This window comes from Diadema setosum, chromosome 9 (genome assembly GCF_964275005.1).
Source record: "Diadema setosum chromosome 9, eeDiaSeto1, whole genome shotgun sequence".
Classification (NCBI taxonomy): Eukaryota; Metazoa; Echinodermata; class Echinoidea; order Diadematoida; family Diadematidae; genus Diadema; species Diadema setosum.
In genome coordinates, this window is record NC_092693.1 from 28,302,331 (window position 1) to 28,325,391 (window position 23,061).

Genomic DNA, 23,061 nt, shown 5'->3' on the forward strand with positions numbered 1-23,061 from the left:
AGAGTCAAACCTTGGTTATGCAACAGATATATGAGTTATATTATGTCAATTATACCAATATGAAATTGGCCAATAGGGGATAGCAGAAACATCTATGAGCGATATTCCTCTATTATGGAAAATACACAAATTTCCAAATATATTCCAAAATAGGCCTTTTTGGGCATTCATCCCCTATTGGCCAGGGTCAAACCTTGTGTATTAACAGGTATAAGTTATTTGATGTCAATTATAACTATGTAAACCTGGCCAACAGGGGAAAACAGCTTTTTCTACTAACACATATAACTCAAGTACAAAGAATATCGATATTTTCATGTATATCACAAAATGGGCCCTTTCGCACATTATCCCCTATTGGCCAGGGTCAAATCTTGGTTATCAACAGATATGAGTTATATTATGTAAAATATACCAATATGAAACTGGCCAAACGGGGATAGGAGCGACATCAATAAGCGATATTCGTCTATTATGGAAAATACACAAATTTCCGAATATATCACAAATAGGCCCTTTGGGGCATTTATTGGCAAGGGTCAAAGCTTGTTTACTAACAGGTATGAGTTATCTGATGTCAATTATACCAATATAAACCTGGCCAATAGTGGAAAACAGCTTTTTCTACTAACTAATATAACTCAATTACAAAGAATATCGATATTTTCATGTATATCACAAATTGAGCCCTTTAGGGCATTTATCCCCTTTTCCCCAGGGTCAAACCTTGGTTATCGATAGCTGTAGCAGCAGCCAGGCAAAGCAGCTCTTCAAGGATAGCAGCACATTGAGCCTCTTCTTGGCAGAAATTCATTTCCATATTCTGGAAATCCATCTTGAACGGTGGTTGCAGAAGATCTAAATGCAGTGGAAGGCTGTATAACGTTTGTTTTATGGGTCTCACTGTACATAATCGCCGTGTACTTTTCCAGGTCCCAAAACATTCGCAAATTGTCGCAAGGGATTTACAAACAGTTGCTAATATTTGCAAAATTGTCGCTAACATTTGCTAACAGTCGCTAATAGTCGCCACCTGTGTTTCGCAAACACTTTCGCAAACATTCGCTCAAGTGTTGCTAATTGTCGCTAAACATCGCTAAAAGTCGCTAACTGTCGCTAATGGCAGAAGCGAACCCTGAGTTTTCGCAAACATTCGTCAGAAAAGTTGGCGAATCTCAAATTCGCTACGTTCGCAAACGTTCGCCGCTCAGTGAGATACCAGCTTTATTGTGGTAATTACCAGATTACTGAAATATAATTTTATTAACCATCAACAATTATTATTTCATTGGATAGATTTAAAGCACATCATTATGCAGAAATTTTTCATCAGTACGGACGGTAGAATAGATAAGCAACATGTATAAAAGTCACATATCATTGGCCTTGTCTTCATATGCAAAGTCAGACAGTTACGAAGAGTTTTCCCCATGTAAAATACCCAACCATGAACATAAACAATGATAAAAATTGAACGTTAACAAGTTGGTTTTAAATGTTGCAAAGTGTGAAAATATGTTAATTGGTAGTAAACAAAGATTGAAGAAATGGAACAATATAAGTGGTGATTCTTGTGTGTATATAAATGACACACCTATTATGAAAGTGAATGTTTGTAAATATTTGGGAGTTTATATTGATGAGAATTTATCATGGAATAGACATATTGAATATCTGAAATCAAAAGTAGTGAAGAATCTGTATCTGTTAAAAAGAATACGATATTTCATTACTCAGAAAACAGCTGAATTATTTTACAAATCTGTCATTCAAGCTCATTTTGATTATTGTTCTGTGGTGTGGGGAAACACCAACAAAACTAATTTAGATAAGTTGCAATCTCTACAAAACCGATCCTTGAGGGCAGTGTTGAAGGTGAACCAGTTATTCCCAAGTAGATTATTGTATTCTTCATTGAAATTAGATCGATTGCACATTCGCAGATCAAAGCATTTAGCTCAAGTTATGTATCGATGTGTTCATCATACTGCCCCACCGTATTTGAATCAACTTTTTAGAGTACGTCAATCACATTATGCCACAAGGTCGGGCGACATGCAATTGAATATTACACGCCCTAAAACAGATTATGGTAAAAGATGTTTTGTATATAAAGGTGCTTCTTTATGGAATGATTTAGTCCGACATGTTTCTTCTGATGATTCCATTGATACATTCAAAAAACAATTACATAAATACATAAAATAAGTATAAATATAGGATGCTTAACCGGATGGAGTTTAAAGCCATTCCTTTTTTTTTACTCATCAATTCACACCATGGGCGTAAATCCCGGGGGGGGGGGGGGGATGGGGGGGATATATCCCCCCCTGAAATGGAGGAGGGGGGGATGGCCTGTACAATCATCCCCCCCCCCCTGAATTTTGAGGGGAAAAAATGGAGGAAGCAGAAATGTGATTGTATCAATTTTGGCATATTGCATGACGTTTGTACGCCGGCCTTCAGACAGGTAACAGAGCTGAACAGTATTCTATCTTGTAGGAAAATGTATACTTTTCTCAAGCGCTCGCTCGCTTCGCTCGCTCGCGAAGAAAGTAACATCGACATACACTGTAAGGTATGGCTCAGGCGTTGACAACGTCAAATGGTATAGGTCTACATATAAACATGCTATGACGCGAGTAACTGGGGACCATCTGCAAAATATGTACGAAAACATACAAACAAACAATAACAACAACTTTATCGCCATAATTGAACCCCCTCCATTTCCTGAATCATTCCTGAGAAACGACAGTGACTGATGACTCAGTCAGGATACATCTATGGGCATACCAAGGGAAGATCAGGGACGTCGAATCTATGGGGGCAAAGGGGCATTTGCCCCGCCCCAAAGGAAGTGTTCAGACAGACAAATCATTGGTATCCCCCAAGCAATTTCCGAGATTAGGACAAATCTCGAACTTTCTTAATGGAAAATTGTCCAAATATCGCCAGAACTATGCACCAGATCGTTGTATTGCAATCATGAACATGCAAAAGGTCCGCTATACAGGATAAGGGATAAACTTTGTACACTTTTGACATAGACGTATATTCCCTAATTTATCAAAGAGTGTGCAGCAGATCTTTCACTTAACAAAAGCAACCTAATATGTATAGATGCGTCGATGGGGGGGGGGGGGGGGATGGTTCTCAAATAAAGTGGGACAAACAAAAGCGAAAAATATAGCTACAAACGGCAGTTTTTGGAGTGTAAAATGTTAAAATTTTAAAGCTCGCTCGCTCCGCTCGCTCGCATTTAATGGCTATGCCATTCTCTTGATGTTGCTGCCAGTGATTGTGAGCAGGTGCGCCCCCCTTAATTTCCAAAGCGAAAAATATAGCTACAAACGGCAGCTTGGGGACTGTAAAATGTTAAAATTTTAAAGCTCGCTCGCTCCGCTCGCTCGCATTTAAACCGCTATGCCATTCTCCTGATGTTGCTGCCAGTGATTGACAGCAGGTGCACCCGGTGCGCCCCCCTTAATTTCCAAAGCGAAAATATAGCTACAAACGACAGTTTTTAGGACTGGAAAATGTCTAAATTTTCAAGCTCACTCGCTTCGCTCGCTAGCATTTAATCAGTATGCCATTCTCCTGATGTTGCTGCCAGTAATTGCCGGCAGTTGCGCCCGGTGTGCCCCCTTAATTTCCAAAGCGAAAAAATACAGCCACAAACGGCAGTCTTTGGACTGTAAAATGTCAAAATTTTGAAGCTCGCTCGCTCCGCTCGCTCGCATTTAACCGCTATGCCATTCTCCTGATGTTGCTGCCAGTAATTGCCGGCAGTTGCACTCGGTGTGCCCCCTAAATTTCCAAAGCGAAAAAGTATAGCTACAAACGGCAGTTTTTAGACTGTAAAATGTCAAAATTTTCAAGCTCGCTCGCTCCGCTCGCTCGCATTTAATCGCTATGCCATTCTCTTGATGTTGCTGCCAGTGATTGTGAGCAGGTGCGCCCCCCTTAATTTCCAAAGCGAAAAATATAGCTACAAACGGCAGTTTGGGGACTGTAAAATGTCAAATTTTTGAAGCTCGCTCGCTTCGCTCGCTCGCATTTAATTATCATTCCATTCTCCTGATGTTGCTGCCAGTAATTGCCAGCAGTTTACGCCCGGTGCGCCCCCTTAATATCCAAAGCGAAAAATATAGCTACAAACGGCAGTTTTGGGACTGTCAAATGTCAAAATTTGAAGCTCGCTCGCTTCGCTCGCTCGCATTTAATCATTATGCCATTCTCCTGATGTTGCTGCCAGTAATTGCCAGCAGTTTTCGCCCGGTGCGCCCCCCCCCCCCCCCCTTAATTTCCAAAGCGAAAAATTACTAGTACAGCCACAAAGGACATGTGGGACTGTAAAATATCAAAATTTTCAAGCTCACTCGCTTCGCTCGCTCGCATTTAATCGTTATGCCATTCTGATGTTGCTGCCCGATTGCCGGCAGTTGCGCCCGGTGTGCCCCCATAATTTCCAAAAGCGAAAAAATACAGCCACAAACGGCAGTCTTTGGACTGTAAAATGTCAAAATTTTCAAGCTCGCTCGCCCCGCTCGCTCGCATCTAACTGCTATGCCATTCTCCTGAGGTTGCTGCCAGTAATTGCCAGCAGTTGCGCCTGATGCGGCCCCCCTTAATTTCCAAAGCGAAAAAGTATAGCTACAAACGGCAGTTTTTAGACTGTAAAATGTTAAAATTTTCATGCTCGCTCGCTCCACTCGCTCGCATTTAATCGCTATGCCATTCTCGTGATGTTGCTGCCAGTGATTGACAGCAGTTGCGCCTGGTGTGCCCCCCTTAATTTCCAAAGCAAGAATATAGCTACAAACACATGACAAACGAGTTTTTGGACTGAAAAATGTCAAAATTTTCAACGCAAAGAGATTTCACCGTAGGAGGGGAAAACCCCCCTACCATACCCTCCCCCCGCGCTTGATTCGTTCCCTCACATAACCGCTCCTCCTAAGATCAAATCCTGCCTACGCCGATGATAGGCCCCATTATTTAGTAGGCCTTCACAGTGATGTCGCACAGCAAGAGCTGAAATACCACGATTTTGTCATTCAATAATATATTGTGAATATTTCATTTTCTTAGTGTTTTTTTAAAGAAAAGAAAACAAAATTTTCACCACAAGTGAGCACCAGATCGCTGAATTTCAGGTCTGAAAATGCAAAATCTTCCTCGTGTGGGAGAAGGATACCCTCCCCCCCCCCCCCCCCCTACACACCCTTCCCCCGTTCGGTCGTTCCGCTCCCTCTCACAGATATTTCCCAAAAAGAAAAAAATGTTTTCATACTTTTAAGGTCTGATTTTCCGCCGAAAGTCGTCTGACAAGCAAAAAAAAAAGCAACAAGAACAAAAAGTCTTTATGTTGTTGCTGCCAATTTTTTCCCTCTTTATATTTCATGCAAAAGAGTGGGGCATCCGATCCCTGTAAAGCGTGTGTGTGTAGGGGGGGGGGGAGGGGGGCACAAAGCTTCTCCCCCCCCCACCCCCCCCCCCAAAAAAAAAAAAGACTGCGCCGGTCCGGTTATGGGCTTGTAATCGTGGTGATGGTGACCATCCCCCCCACTCCTCAGTATGGATTTACGCCGTTGATTCACACAGTCAAAATATCTCAGCAATACCGATTCTCTTCTGTATTTGAAATTCAGTGTTACATGCCCTTATTTTTTTTTCTTCTTTTTCTTTATGTTGTAATCTAAGGCCTTGTAGATAATGTTTTTCTTTCCTTTACTACTTTTGTATCTGAAACTAGCTATCATGGTGCATATACCTTGTTTCTTGCTCTTTGCATATTATGTGATGTATATCCTTGTCATACTGTATGTATAATGTTTGTATTTTTAACCTGTATGTGTGGACCCCTCTGAAAACCAGCCTTTGGCTGACGAGGGTGTTCCACCCCATGAGTGGAAATAAAAATTGAATTGAATTGAATTGAATAAATTAGAATGTCACCTTACAGGTCAGCAACTGCGTTACCATTTTGAGTGGCGTTGTGTTGTTATTTTCGATGTCAAAGTATTTATAGACTTGTTCAAAGCTACATAAACAGAATGATCTGACGAACTTCTTCGCATGTAAATGTACACATTCGATCAAAGTCATACGCTCCATGTCGACGTTCTTATACAGCACCAGAAGCAGCACACTCAAAGCTGGGCATCGAAGATATGCGCATCCCCGACGCCGCCATTACTGCGTCGTCCTACTACAGCGCCTCGTTCACCCCGCAGCGAGGTCGGCTGAACACTGGCTCCTCTGGCTCGCTTCGAGGAGCGTGGACAGCACAGATCAAAGACCAGTCGCAGTGGCTGCAGGCGGACCTACAGAGAACACATCATGTGACAGGCGTTATCACCCAAGGCAGGTCGGACAGCGATGAGTGGGTGACGGGTTTCAAGGTGGCCCACAGCAAGAACGGACGTGATTGGCTCTACGTTCAGACCAGATCATGCATGGGCGTTCATGACAGGGTAATTTAGAACGGTTATCAGGAGTCTAGGAAATAGTGGTTTTTATTGACAGACGACCAAAGGCCAAATCGCACAGATGTGGTGGTGGGGGGGGGGGGGGGGGGGGGGGTGGTGTATGCATTGACGTAAAGGAAATTATTTCATATTCATACTGTATGTAGTATGTACATACACTATATACATATATACTGTGTGTGTGTGTGTGTGTGTGTGTGTGTATCATAGAATGAGATGAAATAAACATATACATATACATTTTACAAAGTCGATAATAATTATGCATTCATAGCATAAACGAAAGGTGTCAAGAAATCAAAATATATAGGGTCTATTAGTGTTATCAGAGAGATTTCATAACCTATAACTGTAATTCAACAAGTGCATTATCTTTACCAATGGGTTGGCCACTATCTATAATAGTGAGATCAATTTTTCGATTCTCCTGAGGACATGGGCTAAAGATTCCATTTGGAGCCTTGTGAAAGTTTGTATTTTCTTGTTGCCATGAAGGGAAAGCCTTTTTGAAGCTCTGTGCTAGTCGAGATCATCAAGAGGTATTACTGATATTGTTATCGATATCTATTATGTTTACGTACTTTATCGACATCTACACATGTAAAATGTTTGAAGAACATGTGACATATATCACTGTTTCAGATCTTCGTCGGAAATAGCGACCGTTCGAGTCTGGTGACCCACGAGTTCGTACCAGCCCTGACCGCTCGGTTTGTTCGCCTCCTGCCGCAAAGCTGGCATCAAGACATCAGCATGCGCTTCGAGCTTCTCGGGGCAGGGGTGGCCGCCGGTGAGCAGTCAGTAAAATTATGTGGTGGCTGGCTCATTAGGGCATTGTACATTTATATTTACCCTCCCTTTAATGTTTTATAGTTTGTTTCTTGATCTATACTCATTTTGATGTTCATTTTAGTAGAAGCTTCGAGCTTCTCGGAGCGGGGGTTGCCGCTTGGTGAGCAGTCAGTGGAATTATATGGTGGCTGGCTCAGTGGGGCATTATACATTTATATCGGATCCCCTCCCAAAAATCTTTTGTTATATTTTTTCTTGATCTATATACTTACTTCAAGCTCAATTTAGTAGCATATTCGACAATGAATAAATGGATCCATGACAACATTGAACAATGAATGAATCCACTCTAATGAATTTGTTGGTATTAAAGTATTGACCGTTCAATGTCAGCCTTGTCATCTTATTCCACCCCCCCCCCCCCTTCTTCATACATCTTCTCTTCTCCTTCTCATCTTTATCTTATTCTTTCTCTCCATTCACTTCATCCCATCCTTTTCTTCACCATAAAAATAATGTGCAGAGCCTTCAGATATATTCATTGTAACGAATTTACACTTGCTGTGGACTTGCTATATCCAGGGACGTGGTCCACCTCCCTGCTATAATTGCACGTATTCTTTCGTCACGCAGTCATTAAAGTAGATGCTTGTTTGTGGACATCATTGTCATTGCCGGAAAATTCAATGAAATCAACATATTGAATGTTGTAACATGTGGTTTGTGACTGAACCCCCCCCCCCCAAAAAAAAAAAAAAAAAAATGGAATAGAAGTATCGAATATCTTTTTCTTTCTTTCTTTCTTTTCATCACGAATAGTTTTAAACCTCTGTATTCTCACAACAATAGACGGTTATACAGATTATACGGCAGTATTATTGTTTAGAAGTATTTATTTTTTATCAAATAACAGACATTTCCCAGGAGTTCTTGCCTCTGGGATTGGAGGATTACATCGTACCAAACACCAGTATGACTGCGTCGAGTGTGTATAGCGCAGCGTATCCCCCGAGCCGCGGAAGACTGCGTTTGACCCCCTCCAGCGGGTTCCAGGACGCTTGGGCAGCACGCGCGAACAACGTCAACCAATGGCTACAGGTATATCATTCACACTTCGCCAATGCTTTCTGCGATCTTTTGTTCCTATATATTATAACATAGGAACAAAAGATCTTGTCATTATATAATTATAGGAACAAAAGATTTTGTCCCTATGTATTATAATTATAGGACAAAAGATCGCAGGCAGCACCGGGAAAATGCGTCTCAAAAACTGGGCCAAAGTCAGGTACTATAGCAGTTAGAAAGCATCTTTTGGTTTTCTTTATATTTTTGACTATGAAAAGAATGCCTCTTTGAGTAGTTCATGACGTCAGGATTGCTTATATTAAGGATGGCGCCATCTATTGATTCGCTGCGAACTGGGTTTTCATGTCCTTGAAACGGAGATAGGTAAGGCGTTCAGTGGCATTTTAGTCAATATAATGTTCATAATCTATTAAAGGACAAGTCCACCATCATATACATAAGGATTGAGTGAATGCAGCAATATTAGTAGAACATATGAGTGAAAGTTTGTGGAAAATCGGACAATCCGTTCAAAAGTTATGAATTTTTATAGTGTCTGCGCAATCACTGCTGGATAAGAAGACTACTACGGTGTATGATGTCACATGCGTATAACGATAAAATGAAAATAAAAAGAGAATTTAACAAAACTTTACTTTTTGAATAAAGTGCACATTTCTTCGACTTGTTACTGACATATGTTGACGGTTATATTATTCCCCCTGTCTTCTGAAAGACAGAAGTCGAGTGTTCTTTTGTTATGCGAGGCAAATGAAAATTTGTTGAATTTTCTTTATTCTTTCTTTATATCGTTGTACACATGTGACATCACAAGCTATAGTAGTCTTTTAATCCAGCCGTGACTGAGGAGAAATTTCAAAAATTCATGAATTAGGAACGGATTGTCCAATTTTCCTCAAACTCTCACTGATGTGTTCTACTAATACTGCTGCATTCACTCAACCTACATGTCTATGAAGGTGAACTTGTCCTTTAATGATATACAACTGTGTTCACATCCTCTTTTGCTTTAAAACATAACATCTTTTGTCAAGCGAAACAAATTTGTACTGGTATTGTATCTCAATATACGTGCATTTTGCTTCAATTATCTCACGTCTTCATCGACTGCTCGATAGAACATGACATTGTTTGGAACAAACCGTTTAGATAGAGAAAAACGTAACCGATGAGAGTAATCAGAGGCTGATTTCTTGCAGCTAGCTCACAAACAAAGGCGATCTTTTTGAAATATGACACAGCAAATCTTTGAATTCATATACATCTACGTCTTTAATAGATCGACCTCAGAAATCTGTTTCGGATCACTGGATTGGCAACGCAGGGTCGTTCGGGCGAATGGGTGCGCACGTACAAGGTAGCTTGTAGCACGGACGGAGAGAATTTTCACACAGTGCAGACTATCTGCCCGAATGGCGAAGAAGACAAGGTAAGCGGACAGACCACAAAGCAGTATGAGATTTTTTTTTTCCAATGGATTTTCCGAATGCAATATTCACAAGCAGAAAGGTTAAAAACTGACGTCATTAATCTTGAGTCACCTATTTAAAAGTTATTCCCCTGACAACTGATTTTTTTTTTTACCATAGTGGAGAAGGTAAGAGAAAGTTAGTAAAACGTGAAAAAATGACTAAATTTGCTTAAAATCTACGATTTTCAAATTTTTCCACAATATTCAACCCCCTTGAATGATACAAGCACTTCCAAATAACCGGTACAGTTGTAGTATTAGTAGAAGTAATATAGTTGAAGTAGTGGAAGCAGTAAAGGTACTTAATACAGTACTATATAATACTTCATTTCTTCTCTATACGTCTTTCCTTTCCATTGTCTCTTGTTGTTTGTCCTGTCCAAGTCTTTGTTTCCTTCGAGCATCTGTGAGCCTGTGTGTGTGCGTCTGTTACTCTATTTTTTTTTTCTTTCTTTCAATTCATTGAGTGGCCCACATCTCTACAAGCATGTCTTATACGCGGGCCTCTCTTTTCCAATGATACAATGATTTGGGAACAAGTTAGTGTACGTTTATATTTTGTATAATAGCATTATATGTATGTGATTTTATATTTTATTGAAAACACAAACTAAAGTTGAAAATAAAACTTAATATGAATTGAATTTGAATTTCTTTAGATCTTTACTGGGAACTCAGATCGGTCCACAGTGGTGACCAACACCCTGCCCAGGCCAGAGCTTTGCCGGTTCGTCCGCTTTCTTCCCCTCACGTGGTACGGCCACATCAGCGCACGCCTGGAACTCTACGGAAAAGGCCCTATCGCTAGCGAGTAGTCCGGCATCCACCCCGCTTCACAGCGCAAGAACGTAACCAGCTCGAAGAATGTTAAAACTTGTGTCGAAGGATGAAACTTTTAATTCAACGATAGCTCACTACATATAGCATAGGGAGAGAAAAAGGGAGAGGGAGAGAGAGAGAAGCAATCCCATTCAAATCATGTTAATACAATTTCACGTCTAAGCTAGATCGAAACTAAATGACAGGGTCAGCAAGATTCCAACTTATATTTTCTGTCGTAGTTAATGATATTATTACCATAATCATTATTTTTGTTATTACTGTTATTGTAATTATATTTTATCATCACTATCATAATGATTTTTATCACTATCGTTATCATTTCTATTAGTATTCGAACAAACTAATGTGATATTTTTTTTTATCTGAAGTGCCTCCCACTGTAAAATTTAATGGTCTTTTTTTTTATTTTTGCATTATATCCATTATTATGTTCATTTTATTTTCAAGTTGATGGACTATATAACATAGCTTTATGTTACAAAACGTCATTTCGAATCATATTAGTGATAACTTAGAAGAACTATGTGACATCTCATGAAAGTTACCGGAACTCCGACCTTATCTATGCAAATGAAAGTAACAAAACTCTAGACAAACAGAACACGCCACGAAATTCGAATGAAGTCGTTAGGGATGTTAAAATCTCTCACACTGGCCTTGGTGATAATTCTTTAATATTACTTACTTGATCGTACACGAGTGTTTGTTTTGGATTTTTATAAAGCTTGCTATGACTAACACGAAACTAAAGTTTTCAAGTTTGTTGATATTATTTCTTTTAGAATGAGTAAGATTCAATAACCGACCACTATGCGAAGTTAAATCTAACTTATACCAAGCTTATATTCCGGCCGAAAACTCCTAAAATGCTGATTCCATTTTGATTAAGACAAGAATTGATATGACACCTTCAGTCGTGTTAAAGAATGATTAGTATACCTTTTTCTTTTTTTTTTTTTTTGCTAAGTAAGCAACATGTGATATGAGCAGGAAATCTGACTTCACGATCTAATATCATCAGCATAACTTAAATTCTTATTCGTGAAAATCCCGTAGTCAGAAGTTAACGTGGTAACGTCATCATCAGCAGTAGTATTATAGTAGCAGCAGTATTTTTAACTTAAACATACCGGAGGTGTACATGAAAAAAAAAAAAAAAAAAAAACTATGTAAGTTGCCTTGTTATTTTATAGAGATTATGCCATCATTGCTGTTCGATATCAGTAATAAAGCAATTTAGTCACGAAAGCATGATCATATCATTATACTCTGTGAAAATAAAGCCATGCGGCATGATGTAAGAATGTTATTCCCTCACAGTCGAAGGATCAACAAATGAAATAAGCCAGTTCGGAGTTCCACTTTGTGCATGAACAGAAAAAGGTCATTCGTACCAACAGGCATATTGGTTTTAAGATTCACTGGGATAAACATCTGTGATGTAATGATAATTCATATAATCCTCATAAATGCTGCTTGCCAGCACATCCACCTGATAGCATAAGTGGTATTTGGCAATATCAATAGAAAGAGATTATTAAATACAATCAATGCAAATTAATGAAATGGATGCTTTCCCAAGTGTTAATTGACGGATCATTCTGGTCATCTGATCTATGCGCATGTTCATTCTTTGTTTGAACAGGATTGATGAATTCCATAAACTGCTACGTAAAGCTTCTTATGCATTAATCGCTCTGAAAACGAGTGAAGACCCCCTAACCGAATGAGAAAAAGAAAAGAAAGGTCATTCGGACCAATGTGCTCATGAGCTAACTCCGAACTGGCTTATACAAGAAACGAACTTTAAATCAAGCAAGCCGACAGATAACGCTCCTTACCGATCCCGAAACTTATTCTCGCAACATGACAAACACAAAACTCATTTTGAAAGAGTCAGATCATGTGAAATTGAAGGTGTGTGAGATGGATTGATAGAGAGAGAGAGAGAGAGAGACGAAAAGATATGAATATATGGACAGATAGACAAGGAAATAGACAGACAGACAGACAGACAGACAGACAGACAGACAAATTGAATTGAATTGAATTGAATTTATTTATTTAACCACGGTAAAATCAGCTATAAGCTGTTTTTCAGCAAGGCGTGAAATGATAACAAAACATAGAAATCATACAATGAAGAGAATTCACATAAAAAACACAAAATAATCATTACAAACGAACGCCAGAAAAAAAAAATGAAAGAGAAAAAAAAAAGTCACAGAGTATACATTGTGTAAGTACAGACACACACAAAAAACGAAAAATCAAACATGTGACAAGTTATTGGGAGATAGTAATTACAAAAGCATTGAGTGCTTTGATAAATTCGATATAATCAGGTAGAATGATTAGCAAAGGAGATGTGCGAAATTGCTCTTGAAAATGCAGTAATAGAAGTTAAGGATCTTGTTTCTAGTTGGTAATGTATTGAATAATCTCGATGCCGAATATAAAGTGCTATTTTTAAGAATAGTTGATTTGGGCTTAGGGAGGTTAAGAATATTTTCATGATTACGTAGATCGATATAGATCGATATAGATGGATTAATAGACAAGAATGAAAAAATAGATAAACAGATCTGTACTGGGCGAGGCCTCGGAAAAAGAGGGACTGTTGGGATGAAAAAAAAAATGAACATGGAAATTAATATAATATATTTCTTGGCAATTGCTAGAACACGGATATGTCTGGTATGACATTTTGTCCTGATGAGGAAGATGGGGAAACAGACCATTATTTGGGGAATATAAATATTTCGAGAAATATATGTGATAAGTGACAACACGGTGTTATCATTGAATTTGAAGAACGTCTCATTTAGGAGGAAAAAAAAATGAAATGTATCTCCCCGTCCAAGAAGAATACAGTAAATTCAAACAGAAAAAAGAAGAAGTTTAGAACACATTTTAGTTTAGATTTGTTTTTGTTTATTTTCTTGTTTTACTTTAGCAAAGCACATACAATATGATCCACTGAAGAACGTGCAAACATCTATATGTTGGAAAGTGAAAAAAAAAGAAAGAAAATGCTTAATTTGCAGCGCAGTTATTGTATATAAAGAAAAAGTACACGAAACAGCCAGGAACTGAAGATGGAACAGTTCATAGTCACCAATAGTCATCTTCACAGTTTGTGAATGATAACAAAATTATCGTCCATGTACGTCCAATGAGAATGAGACGAGAAAGAGGAGCCCACTTTTTTCTGCCATACCACGTGAGTCTTATTATTTAACTTTGGTGTCGTTAAATTTTCCAAAATCTAAGCCTTCGCATGAGACATGGATAATAACGTTTGTTCAATAATATGCTTTTATAAACTTACCACCTAAACAGTATTGAAATACCCTGTCAAACGTCTTCTGGGGGAAATCAGCATTGATGTTTAGATGCAGGAGCACATTATGGGCAAAGTCAAACTCCAACGAGTTACATAAAAAAAAAAGAAAATTTAAGTCTTCCAAGCGTCCTTTAAACTAAGACATGAGGAAGTTCAGATATGAAACTTTTGACTTGTTAACAAATATTAAGTTTGTTTGTTTTTTTTTTTTGTTCTTATTTTACAACATTACCTTTTGAATTACCTGAGTGTTTTACTCCCCCTTTTTTAAATTCATCTTGGCATATCGGGAATGGGCCACGGAAGGGAGAAAAATGAAAAGAATAGAAAGAATACATTGAATAAAATAAATATAGGTTAAGATACGTAGATATATGTATATATAAAATATGAATTATTAAGAAAGAAAGTACAAAAGAAAATTAATTGATACACTTTGTACTGACCATATCGACTTGAACGAAACAATGATTGTCAAGGCCAAATGCAAGAAATTCCATCTAGGGGCGTGTGACTATGTCATCCCCCATCACACACACTATGTTCCTAATTTCTATAATTTCACATATCTCAGCTCAGAGCAGAATACCTTCTGATGCTTAGATTTAAACTGTTGTAACTTCTTTCTTTAATTAGATATCTATATTCAAATGGCAAAAACAACAAACTTCAAGATAAACGCTCTCTTAACGACTTAAAATAATAATATGTCTTTGTTACGAATATTCTTACAATAACCAGAGGTTGATGTCCTTGTAATGATGGGCAGACTTTGGAACAGGTTATCACGCTGTTCGTAAATCAGTAATGCCAGTTGCGATCATTATAGATGCTGTTTACACGCATACAAATACCTACCGCGATAAGATGACATATGAGGTAACGACGCAATATTAGCTGTGTTGGAACCTTGAATCAACGATGAATGGAATAAAAGCGATAGTCAAACTTGTGCTTGTTAAATATGCACAAATTACTGTTGGGCTCAAATTTGGGACTATGCTGGGATGGGCTGGGGCTGGGGTCATTGAGTATCATAAAAAAGGATAGGCGGAAGTCATGTGTTTCTATTTTAATCTTTAAACATATCAGGAATGGGGATTACAGGAAAATGTTCCTTTTTACCGAAGAGGAGAAACTTAAACAAGAAAGGAGAGAACTCGGCATGAGACATGAGCCTTTCAACGGGACAGTTTAACGTTTTCCCATTATCATTTAAATTCAGTCATATTTTTAATGTATAGGCCTCGTGTAAATTTTATATGATAAATATGTAGTTTAAATATACCCCACGCTGATAGGATCCTGTGGAAATTTTGGAATTTCAGGAATGGTTAGCTCAACATTTTGAGTTGGAATTTAACATTTACAAAAAGTTTGGAGGAATGACAACATTTTAAAATGTTGACTTACCATTTCAGTTTTAAGAGTGAGGGATGGAAGATCTCAACATTTTAGTCAGAATCGTCATGAGCTTGGTTTCATTTGGGGGCGGTTAAAGTTTTGCAATAAACATGAAAAAAAAACAACAAAGCAAGGGAGCAAATGCTATCCCAGAAGGGGAAAAATGACATCGCAAATAACCCTTAAACGCTGTGTGATAAGGACTTCTTTATCACTCGATAGAACGTAATTAGAAAGATTAAGGTGCAGACGCGAAACAATGTTTTGCTGTCAAATCCTAAACTGGCCGACAGTGTCCTTGACCCTTGTTCTACTTTACTGTTCCCTACACCCACTTTAATAGCCAAATACATACATATATATATATATATACATAAATGTTTTAGCTTTTCTTCTTTTCTTTGTTTTTCTATGTATTTTCCAAACATTCTCATTCATTCTTAATAATGCATCCTCTACTTTTTTTTATCTCTTTATACATCTCTCTTTTATATCACTCCCATTTGCCTTCTTTCATTCTTTTGCTTGTTTATCTATTCTGCTCCTTCTATTGCTTTACTTCAGTTATATCTTTTTAATCTTTTTTTTCAAATATCATGATTTCGTTTTTTGTTTAATCCTCTCCCTTTCCTTTTTCCATTATCGTCTTTCATCGATCATGCATATTGTGTCATGTGACTCGTCCTATACTCTCCACTTTACCTTCTACTTCCCAAACCTTCTTTCTCTTTTAACCTCTTCTTTTCTGTTTCTCTTCTCCTTCCCCATTCTCTTTTATTGTTCTTCATAATAAATTCTTTTCAGTTGCTACTGCAACTGCAATCTCTTTTGATACTCAAGTCCTCTCCTCTTCCCGTTTCGGTTTACCCTCTCCACTTTCCCCAAATATCTAACTCATTTCCCTTTCTTCCGTCCTCTACACTGTGCCCGTGTTTCTTTTATAGGTAGCAGAAAATGACCACAGAAGCTAGGTTCCAACATCCAAAGCACATGATGAACGCAAACATTTCTCGGCAGAATCTTTTAGTACCTACCTTACTTGGATACAATAGCGTCAACCGATAACATTACATTGATAAAAGGAACAATCATTGCTGTGTACTGTATGTTCGTGTTACCTGGGATAGTGAGTAAATTGTTACGAAATTGGACACTGTGTCTCCAAGCAAACATTGACGGATCTGCATGTGATATGTAGATTTGTGTTCTGCCAGAATATAGCTAGTTCTCCACAAAAGACATCTAACCATAATAGAATTCAATAAATGTTAGTCGGAGCAAAATACTGAGAGGACAAAAAGACTTAACATTATATTACTAACATAATTACTCTATGCTATCAAGCGCCAAACTATTCCAGAGTTCATGTAGTCATTTTTTTCTATGTAGCCCTGTTATCATTATTGCAATTATAATTATCATCGTTACCATAATTACTGTTGTTGTCATTGTTTTTAATATTAGTTCCCCTTTAAATCAGTATTAGTATAATAGTGATCTTGACAGTGATATGTATCCTTGAAAAGAGTGATATCCTTTCACCTGTTCAGAAATTTATAAGAAAATCAGAATGAGGATAAATTTAGATTGTAATGTTATATTAAAAGAGAAGGTAATGATTACTTCCAAAGGAGCAGATTCTAAGCTTTGAATTGACATATGACTCCGTACCAATCGACTTTCTTAACCTGTAATGATATTGGAAATAAAGCGCCCACTCTGGAAAAGTATTTAATAAGAAAAGAGGCTTTAAAGTATACGGTCTATTCCAGCGCTTAAATCTTACCAAGCTGTTCTTTCTGCGATGAATGGGACAAACTACATACTGTTAAAAAACAAACAAACAAACAAACAAAAAACATAAAAACAAAAATGAGGGGATTATCAGATGAAATTAAATTTAAGCATGCTCTATCAACACATGATATTCATGACTACTGCCAACTTTCAAAGCAGTAGCGTCATCTTTTCAAAAGCTATTAGAGTTGTAAGTGAAGAGTATGTAAAGAGTTTCTGTAAGAAACGAAAATGGTCCTCAAGAAAAACCTAATTACACTATTCTACAAAAAGAAATATTCTAGAAAAACTGATAAAAGCACAACTTCCCGGTCGTTTTACGATCACAAACTTTAGAATAAAGTAGAAGAATTCCTCCTTCAGAAAATACAAAGAACTTACAATTGACCCGTTTCACCTACTTTCAGTGCTGACATAAAATCACGGCGACTTTTTTTTTGTGATGAATGGTTACATTTTATCTATAAATATATTGAGCAAACTGCGCACTAATTTGGACAAACCATGTCTGTTGCTTATCTTGAAAAAAAAAATATAAGTTGAAGTTGAACACCCAATTAAGGCTCACTTCACAGAGCTATCATTATCTTTATTATTGTCAGTTCTCCCTCATGCGATCGTTAACAGAATATCAGCAGGAAAATACAAGGCCCAGTAATGCAGTACATGTATTTCGTGTGAACTGGATTGTCCGATAGTACTCTTCTGCAGCCATCGAAAAAATCAAGATTTGCACAGGAGCTTGCCACGTTGGGGTATATTTTAACTACAGCAGTCTTTGATAATAATAATAATAATAATAATAATAATAATAATAATAATAATAAAAAAAATAATAAAAACAGTTTTAAACAAGGCCTATATTGAAAAATATGAATGAATTAACATGATAATGGCAGGATGTTTAACTGTCTCGTTGCAGTATGAAATCCCTAAATTCAACATTGAAGTTGAAACATTAGCTAAAAGGTTCAACTCACAGTTTATGCAGTGAACACGTGACTAGCATGAGATCCAAGAAGTAAAAACAGCAAATTTCCATGCAAATACAATCACTTCTCTCACTAGTCACTAATCGGTACCAAAGTAGCATAAATACAAATAAAATCAGGTATTGAGGCTACGAACATAAAATTGCAAACAGACGAATCCTTATGGAAGCCAACATCTTTTATTTATTTTATTACTTGACGTATTTTGCCGGTATGCATGTATAATTTCGTATTTGTTAACCATTATCTACCATGTAAAGTCGAATACATGCCTATGTTATATCTTCTGATACATTTCGTGTTATGTTTGACGAAAAAGAAAGAAGGAATGAAATAAATGAAATGAAATGAAATGAAAATGAAACGTATGCGAAGCACTCGCTTACAATTCTAAATATTGGTCATTTATTTGTAGGTTTACTTGTAGATGTCAGTTGTGTGCACATTTGCCTTAATTGTCACGAATACCGAAAGATCAATTTTACCCAGTAATCTTATCTCTTATTTAGTATAGGTTTTCCCATTCATTTTCAAACTTTTTTCATTCAATTTCACAATTTTTACTTCAATTTCGTCGCGGAATGTCGGGAGTAGGCCAATCTTACTTTCAAATTCGTCTTTCGTCGTTCATTTTCAAATAAAGTCCATTCAATTTAGTCATTTGGCATACATTTTCGTCATTACAGTTCAAATTCGTCAGTCTCACTCGCAGCACTCAAAACAGCAGGATCGATTTCGTCTTTTGTCAATCATTTTAGTTAAATTTTCATTCATATTCGTCTCATATCTCTACCCGGCGTGATTTTCCAGTCATTCATGTATTTTTTTTTTCTGTAACCGTTCACATTTTACATTCAGGAGTTAACATACACACAAGTGCCCCCCCCCCCCACACACGCACACAGAACCACAGATACAGACACACACAAGCAATCCGAGTACACACTGATATAAAACATATATAAACACTGATATAAAACATATATAAACTGTTTATATATAAGAATATATAAACAGACGTATACCGTCTCGCAAACGAAAACACTGACAAACGATTTCTAGGCAAAAATGATTAAAGACAAAATTTAAGTGTAGAATTGTCGCCTGTTTAATGTCAAAGAATGGATAACATAATTATGTTTGCTGCTTTCCAGGGTACAAAATTTAAACTTTGCTTCATGTATTATGATGAGAAAACCTGATCATTACCAGTTAAAGTTCAAAATGTGACACTGACATACTGCCCTGGGTTATGACTTTTGACTGTCGTTTATCCTTCAATTATTTTTGTTTGCAGTCTTGTTTTTTGTGTGTATTGTTAAAGCAAATGGTTATAGGGAATAATGTGTAACGATACAGTTTACGAGAGAAAGTAAAAATATGTCGGCTTAAAGTTGGTTCACCATCAAAATAAAGAATTGACAATATCTGACTAATTTGAATGAAAAATTTATGAAATTGTGTGAACAAAGACGAATTTGATCTTCACATTCTGCGATCCGTCAGCGGGAGGGACGAATTTGAATGACAATTGACGATTCTGAATGCTATGTCTTCGAAAATGTTTGACGAAAAACGAATTACAATGACAATTGACGAAATTGAAGTTAGGATTTGCGTTCCACCTGCTTCTCGGGACGAAATTGAATAATAAATCTTTGAAATTGAATGACAAAAGTGCGAAAATGGATGGGAAAACCTATATTAAGAATGTTTGTAATAAAATTCTCCTAAATCTAAGTTAATCAAATTTGGGTAATTTTTCCTCCATTTCAGAATTATCTAAACGAAAACATTTCCGAGTTTATGAAGTATTGAGTTCTTTTGTCCTAGAATTTTTAAGGAAATGCATCAAAATAACATAAATCAAACCAAAATCTATATATTGTAATTTAAGCCTTACATGCAGTGTATGAAGACCTTGGAAGTTTTATAACTTTTCATTTTCTCAATAAAAATACTGGCAGCAATATGTGTGGTTGCGACTATGCACGTAGGCATTTGGTTATAGATATGGAGATATTCTGTATCCTTTGTGCTTATAGTTCTTACAGCTTTATGTTTATTTGGGTTTCAAATGCCTTTTAGATTGCTTCAGCTTATAGTGATTAAACATCGCGATATGACTCTTGAAACTACTCATTAATTTGTGTTTTGAAACTTGGGTTTCGCGAAAGACATTAATTCCAAATATCGCAAAGCTGACATCATTTTTCTTTTGCTTTGCTTCATTTCTGCGGAAAGGAAGGCGTGCCCCATAAGTCATAACAATATCTTATCTCTCGCGTTATGTCAATGCCACCATCAAAGCAAAAACTTGGCAATGACCCCGTTTGCCTTCAACCGTGCCCGTTGGTACAGCAGTAGGTTTCATGAGCATGGCACAATACACTCGTGCTGAGAAACAGAGAGTGCTAAAATCTTGGTCTTGTATAACGTATCTCGCCTATGTCAACATAAATCCCCTGCCCCAGAAGAGCACCGAACGGTTTATCGGAACAATTGAGGGGCTGGTTATCTAGTAAGCGCTACCCTGTTTACCCTTGGGGTTAATCATTTATGACGGCTCGGATAATTAATTAACGTGATGACGACTCAACATTACCGCACAATCCTAAAACAGCCCCGCCTGTTTGACGACATCAGGCGATCAAACTGGTAGCACGGTGGGTTTTTTTTTCTTTTTCGTTTGGAAAACTGGAGTCATCTGTGACATTCACTGGATCAGTCGTCCGCTACTCTTGAAAGGATAAGGAAGCTGAAACTGTCAAAGATATTTAGATCAACAAATAGGACACAGTTTGCTTCAAAATAGACGATTTTTTTTTTTTTATCGCCCTTGTATTGGACAAAAAAGGAAACGCTGGATATACGTGGATTGGACTTAGAATTATAATATAGTGTGTTGAAGTTGGTAAACTTTACTATTCCATCTTTGGACGGACATCTTATACCGGATATTGAATTTTAAACCAGCACATTCCTGGTCTTTGACGAATTTTAGAGAGGAAAGCACTGCACAAGAGGACAGACATTCTACAGGAGGAAAACCAAGCGTCACTCCTCAACATGGCTTGGAAGCATATGGGGCTGCTGGCCGCCATTTTGTTGGTCGCACTTAGCGTAATCCAGGTAACTTACATGTTGATGTGATTTCTGACGTTATATTAATGTGCACACTATACACACACGATTAGAATTGCCGCGGAGTTTCGTTTAATTTCATTCTTTACATATAGTATAAATCTGTATCTCACAAAAACACGAAATTTGACCCCCAAAAATGTATATATATCATGCCGTGTAATGTTCTATTCTCTGTCCACATTCAACCATCATAAAAGTGCGAATTCATTCTCTGTTTACGAGACATAGTGTTAAAACAATGTGTTGTTTTGCCTTTTTTCTCCAATTTTGTTCATTAAAGTTTGTAAGCATATTCTTACTCGAGTTTTCAATGTAAACAATGTATTATGCAGTGTCGCTCTTATCGTCTTTATGTAATTTCTTAGTGCAAATCATCCGATATCACCGATCCGTGCTTGAGAGTCTGTGGAAAAAGAAGAAAGATTTGTTGCCCATGCTGGTCAAATCAGGTTGTACCCATATTTCTGCTGAAAGATGATTATGAATAGATATCTGGCCAATATCTATACATAGAACAGAAATAAGTTGGATTTTCATAATCATATCAATACCTACATTAGTGTTTCTTTCTTTATGGATTGAATCCATTTTGCGCGTCAATTATTTATATCCGAACTGAAGTGGTCCATAAAGTAGGCGAGTGCCTAACTTTCCTCCATAACGCTCGCTATGAATGATGGGTACACAATAAATCGCTCATACTTTGTGTGGTTATTGTGTCGTGAGAGTAGGAGTGGTATTATAAAGTACAGTAAATGCCACAGGTGGGACTTTGTCACTTTTCATGCATAAACGTTAGTTTATTTATTTCTAAGAACCTAAAATGCACAAACGCAACAGCGAGAAAAAAAAATCTTTTATCCTAATGATAATAAGAACATGACACAGTGAACTTACGTTGAAGTATCGTGTTTAAACAAAAAGGAAAAGAAAACCCCAACATAATGCTTGAATTCTGTTTGAATGCCTCTTCGGCTTGAACATCTCAATAATGCATGAAGTCCGTGCCATTTCTTAAGGTCAACATGACAAGTTATAATAACATTTGATACAGAGCATTTGGTTTCATTTCAGAGTCTGATTTGAACTAGAATCAGATAATAATTTTGTTTGGAATGGTAAGTAATACCGTGCTGTGTTATTAAATCGGCATTACTTCATCGTACCTCCGCATGTTTTCTCTATAGTACATCCTAACTCTATTATTGACTGTATTATTTTTCAAAATAATATAAATCGCTTGAAAAATGAATGAAATGGAATTTGAAAAAGGAGTTGAATTAATTAAAAAGAAATGAAATACTCTCCAGCTATCACCGCAGCGCTTCCCTTCAGTGAATGTCATTTGCCATTCATCTCAGCCTCAGCAAATTTAGAATGATTATACCCTTGATGTACCCAGGCACTTCTTTATCTTAATTTGTCAAGGATTTCCATCTGATTCAGCATTAATAGTTCATCCGCACTTGATCAAGAGGTGTATAACAATATAACAATATTGTCTCTATGGCACTTTGTCTCTATGGCCTGGTTTTTCGAAGGGGTTTTCAACCGCCGGACTGCGGTTGCTTGCGAGAGGCAGTAGTTACTTCCTTATTGTTTACGTTTAAAAGATGACTCAAATTCAATTAAAATCAAATCACGTATCTCAAAAACTGGTCTCGATAAGTACAATTCTCTTGTAAA

The 23,061-nt window shown here is 37.3% G+C and overlaps 2 protein-coding genes across 2 annotated transcripts in view; both read left to right on the forward strand.

Moving 5' to 3' along the window:
- The first annotated feature begins 6,160 nt into the window (after nt 1-6,160).
- LOC140233276 (lactadherin-like) lies at nt 6,161-10,827 on the forward strand. The gene is made up of 5 exons (XM_072313387.1): nt 6,161-6,479; nt 7,137-7,284; nt 8,200-8,384; nt 9,655-9,804; nt 10,506-10,827. The coding sequence occupies exons 1-5, from the start codon at nt 6,177-6,179 to the stop codon at nt 10,659-10,661; spliced, it is 942 nt and encodes a 313-aa protein (XP_072169488.1). The 5' UTR covers nt 6,161-6,176; the 3' UTR covers nt 10,662-10,827.
- Nucleotides 10,828-21,282: 10,455 nt separating this feature from the next.
- LOC140232556 (NPC intracellular cholesterol transporter 1-like) overlaps nt 21,283-23,061 on the forward strand; it is a 32,587-nt gene continuing 30,808 nt past the window's right edge. Inside the window, exon 1 of the mRNA XM_072312652.1 lies at nt 21,283-21,360. Within this exon, the coding sequence (XP_072168753.1) occupies nt 21,298-21,360 (63 nt within the window). The 5' untranslated portion in view covers nt 21,283-21,297. The remainder of the gene's footprint in view (nt 21,361-23,061) is intronic.

Bases quoted from the DNA above. Each gene is read 5' to 3' on its own strand.
- LOC140233276 (XM_072313387.1), top strand. From the start codon at position 6,177: ATGCGCATCCCCGACGCCGCCATTACTGCGTCGTCCTACTACAGCGCC. The intron at 7,285-8,199 runs GTGAGCAGTCAG...ATCAAATAACAG, and splicing joins CGGGGCAGGGGTGGCCGCCG to ACATTTCCCAGGAGTTCTTG. The intron at 9,805-10,505 runs GTAAGCGGACAG...GAATTTCTTTAG, and splicing joins CGAATGGCGAAGAAGACAAG to ATCTTTACTGGGAACTCAGA.